Source organism: Corvus brachyrhynchos, unplaced genomic scaffold (assembly GCF_000691975.1).
Source record: "Corvus brachyrhynchos isolate BGI_N302 unplaced genomic scaffold, ASM69197v1 scaffold395, whole genome shotgun sequence".
NCBI lineage: Eukaryota > Metazoa > Chordata > Aves > Passeriformes > Corvidae > Corvus > Corvus brachyrhynchos.
The window spans coordinates 1,595,863-1,599,330 of record NW_008238340.1 but is presented as its reverse complement, the minus strand read 5'-3'; the positions used below and the strand labels follow the sequence as shown (position 1 = coordinate 1,599,330).

The 3,468-nt window shown below is 65.7% G+C and overlaps 1 protein-coding gene across 1 annotated transcript in view; it reads right to left on the bottom strand.

Annotated features, from left to right (window-relative positions):
- Positions 1 to 6: 6 nt before the first annotated feature.
- Positions 7 to 3,468, bottom strand: part of PLEKHG5 (pleckstrin homology and RhoGEF domain containing G5) — a 7,407-nt gene continuing 3,945 nt past the window's right edge. The window contains 13 exon segments of the mRNA XM_017735007.1: positions 7 to 406; positions 514 to 1,308; positions 1,383 to 1,540; positions 1,621 to 1,733; positions 1,804 to 1,936; positions 2,038 to 2,157; positions 2,358 to 2,415; positions 2,417 to 2,487; positions 2,562 to 2,711; positions 2,779 to 2,889; positions 2,967 to 3,116; positions 3,228 to 3,278; positions 3,360 to 3,463. Of these exon segments, the coding sequence (XP_017590496.1) occupies positions 397 to 406; positions 514 to 1,308; positions 1,383 to 1,540; positions 1,621 to 1,733; positions 1,804 to 1,936; positions 2,038 to 2,157; positions 2,358 to 2,415; positions 2,417 to 2,487; positions 2,562 to 2,711; positions 2,779 to 2,889; positions 2,967 to 3,116; positions 3,228 to 3,278; positions 3,360 to 3,463 (2,024 nt within the window). The 3' untranslated portion in view covers positions 7 to 396.

Genomic DNA, 3,468 nt, shown 5'->3' with positions numbered 1-3,468 from the left:
AGCCTCCTCCCTGCACTGTCCACAGCATCGTGCCACCGGCACCGCGTCCCTCTCAGCACCTTCCCCACTCACCACTGCCAACATCATCATCCCTTCCTCACCTGCAGGAGCTGACCCAGAGCCTCCCACAGCCCCCCACAGTTCCAGGGCCCCCTGCCCGACAACTCTCACGTCTGTGGACAAGGGTTCAGCACAAGCCACGTGCCATGTCCAGCCCCGCACCACCATGCCCAGGACACATCCTCGCCAAGGGGACTGGTCTGCATCCCCATCCATGTCCCCGTCAGCGTGGCATCCCAGTGCCCGCTCTGCCCGGCCCCGGCATTACGCTACGGTTAGAAGCAGGAGAAGCTCCTTGGTACATCCATGCATCTGTCCTTTCCACGCCAGCGGCTCTCAGACCTCCCTGCAAGACACAGAGTGGGGAGAGATGCCTTCAGCACTGGGACTCGGCCCCTGGGAAGCCCCTGGAAGGGCTGGGGCATCCCCCGGCAGCAGGCGGTGTGTGCTTACGAGGCCGTCAGCGTGGAGTTGAGCAGCAGCGTGGTCCGGATCCGGTACAGCTGCGCCAGTGTCAGCTTGCGGTGCTGTGCCGACTGTGGGTCCGAGAGGGTCCGGCGGGCAGGAGCCGGGGGGTCGCGCCTGAGCTCCCCTGGGAGGGATGCCGGGCTCTCCACTGGCTCCTCTGGCTCTGAGAGCTCTGATGTGGAGCTGCCACTGCTGCCGGGGGCAGCCAGAGGTGCGGGGTCTTGGCTAGTCCGGGGGGAACCAGCACAAAGGTCGGAGAGGCTGCGGCTTTGGCTTAGGGGGCCTGGGGAAGTGGGGGAGAGGAGTTGGGGCAAGCTGGCCTCCGACTTGGACTTAAGCGCCCTGGCCGGGCAGGGCAGGGGCTGCACGGGGGTCCGGCGGCGCAGCCGGGGCGAGGCAGGCCGTGGAGCCGGGGGGGCCGGGGGGGGCTCCTGCCCCTCCTCGGCTGTCCCCTCTGGCTGCTGGCCGAAGTCCCGCAGGGAGGCAGGTGAGAGCGTGCCATAGGCGCTGTCGATGGAGGACGAGCGGCAGCCGCTGCCGGGGGAGGCCACGCCTTGGGGCAGGGGAACAGGCAAGGCGCCTGCAGGCAGCTCCTGGATGGGGGTCTCTGCGGAGGTGGGGGTCTCGGCAGAGGTGCCAGTGCCGATGGAGGTGCTGGGGCTGATGGAGGGGCCGTCTGAGGGTGAGCTGAAGGGTTCTGCGTCCCAGTCTGGGGAGGAGAGCTCGTCGCCACCGTCTGCTGCCACCATGGCGAGCGTCTCAGTGGAGCCGTCGGAGGGGCTGTGGAGGCAAGAAGATGAGGAGGGGCCTGTGCCAGGCTGAGGGTGTGCAGGTCCCCCCCTCCTGCTCCCTACCACTGCTGTGAGTCTGGGCTGGTGCTGCTGTGGCGCAGGATGGTAGGTGAACTGGCAGCTGAGGTGCCACTCTCACCGTCCTCCCCCTCCTCCTCCTCCTCTTCCTCCTCCTCCTCCTCCTCCATGCGCCGGCGCTGCCGCAGCCGCTGCAGCAGGTTCTGGGAAGGGGAAGGCATCAGTGAGGAATGGGGTGTGCACGGGGCACCCACGGGTCCTCCACCCACCCATGTGCCCTCACCTGGGCATTGCGCACTGCCTCGACCCAGCTGCGGCACAACTGCCCACTGGTCTGGAAGGTGTAGGCGGCCACAGCGCTCCCCAGCTCGTTCAGGTAGATGAGGAGGAAGGAGCCTGTGGGCAGGGGCTGTCAGCAGTGTCCAGGGACCTCCCTGTAGTCCCCTTTGCCCCCAGTGCTGCTCACCCGGGTCCCTGAGCTCCCGGCAAATGACTCTGTCCACCAGCAAGGGCTGCCGGATCACCTTGGTGCGCTCAGCCTTCTTGAAGGGCTTGGTGATGAGGAAGAGGTCGGTGAAGAGGAAGCAGTAGACGTCCATCTGGGGGGGAGAGTGGGGCCATGGGCACCAGTCAGTGCAGTGAGTGAGGCCAGGTGGGCAGGGGCCGGGGCCGAGACCTCCCTGTTCCCTGCAGTCCTCACCTTGCTGTCTTTACCTTCCCGCATCCGCAGGCTGCCCTCGAGGAGGAGCTGCCGGGTGTCCTCCGGGGAGGTGCCGGGGATGGGGGCCGTCAGGTCCAGCCGCAGGAACTCCTTAAGCAGCTGCCAGGAGCCCCCGGTGTCAGCATGGGGTGCATGGGGTTACATGGCATAGGTAGTATGGCATGACATAGCATGGGGTAGCTTGGCATGAAGTGACATAGGGTGGCACAGCAGGGTGACTTAGCAGTGTGGCAGAGGGTGGCATTGAGTGGCATGGCATGGCATGGCACGAGACAGCAGCTCCACCATGTCCACCCTACCTTGTCCACCTCGTCTGTGCTGCCCTCCACCACCTCATAGGCGTCGATGCGGCTGAGGCCGGCGCGGCCGCTCGTGCCGCTGGCGCATCCGCGAGTTGACATCGTTGATGAAGCGTTCCACAGAGCTGATCTGTGCCAGGACTGGTGGTGGGTTTGACGGGCCAGGGGCCACTGACCCTGCTGCCCACTCCCCTGATCCCTTACCATGGTGGTGATGGCGTCACGGGCGCGTGGGTCATCCGTCTTCTTCAGGATAGACTTGAGAAGCAGCGGGTACTTGGTGAGGCGCTGGTGAGGCTTCACCAGCATGTCGCTCAGCTTCAGGCGGCTGCACTGCTCCTGCTTCTCGGCCCACTGTGGCATGCAGGCGTTAGGACTGGCACAGCCCCGGCCCCGGCGCCGGCCCCTGCCCTCCCCTTACCGTCACATAGGTGCGGAAGAGCTCGCTGTCCCGCAGCAGCGCCCGCATGTACTCCATGCAGCCCTCCTCCTCCATGCAATACCGCACATAGGGCTTGAAGAGGGACCCGAACTGGGGGGCACAAGGGGGTCACCATGCAGCGCACAGCATGGCATGGCTCCCCACCATGGCATGGTGTCCCCACTCACCGTCTTGAAGCCATCAAGGAAGTCAGTGGGGTCAAGCAGTGCCCTGGTCTGTCGTGCCTTGGCCAGCACTGGGGCCATGACACTGCGCCACAGCTTGCAGTGCAGCCGGATGATCTCCCCAATGTTGCTGAAGAGCCGCTCAGCATCCACCTGTGGGGGTGAGGTGGGCAGTGCTGGGGAATGGCACCTCCACCCTGCGGCATGGCAAGGCTGAGGACCCATCCCCAAACATCCCTATCTCCTGCAGCCCCCTCCACTCACCTCACAGAGCAGCCCTGACTCCTGCAGGTTCACCAGGCAGGAGAGGAAGAGCTGTAGGGGGAGAGTGGGGAGCCGGTGAGCTGCAGCCACAGCCCCCAGCCCCAGCACGGTGCAGTAGCTGCCAACACTCACATCAGTGATGACTTTGAGGTTCCGGATGTAGGTGGCCTCGGTGTGCAGCAGCTCCCAGATGGCTTCCTGCTGGTGGCACTGCCGGCGTGACAGGGCCTGCCAGGCTGAG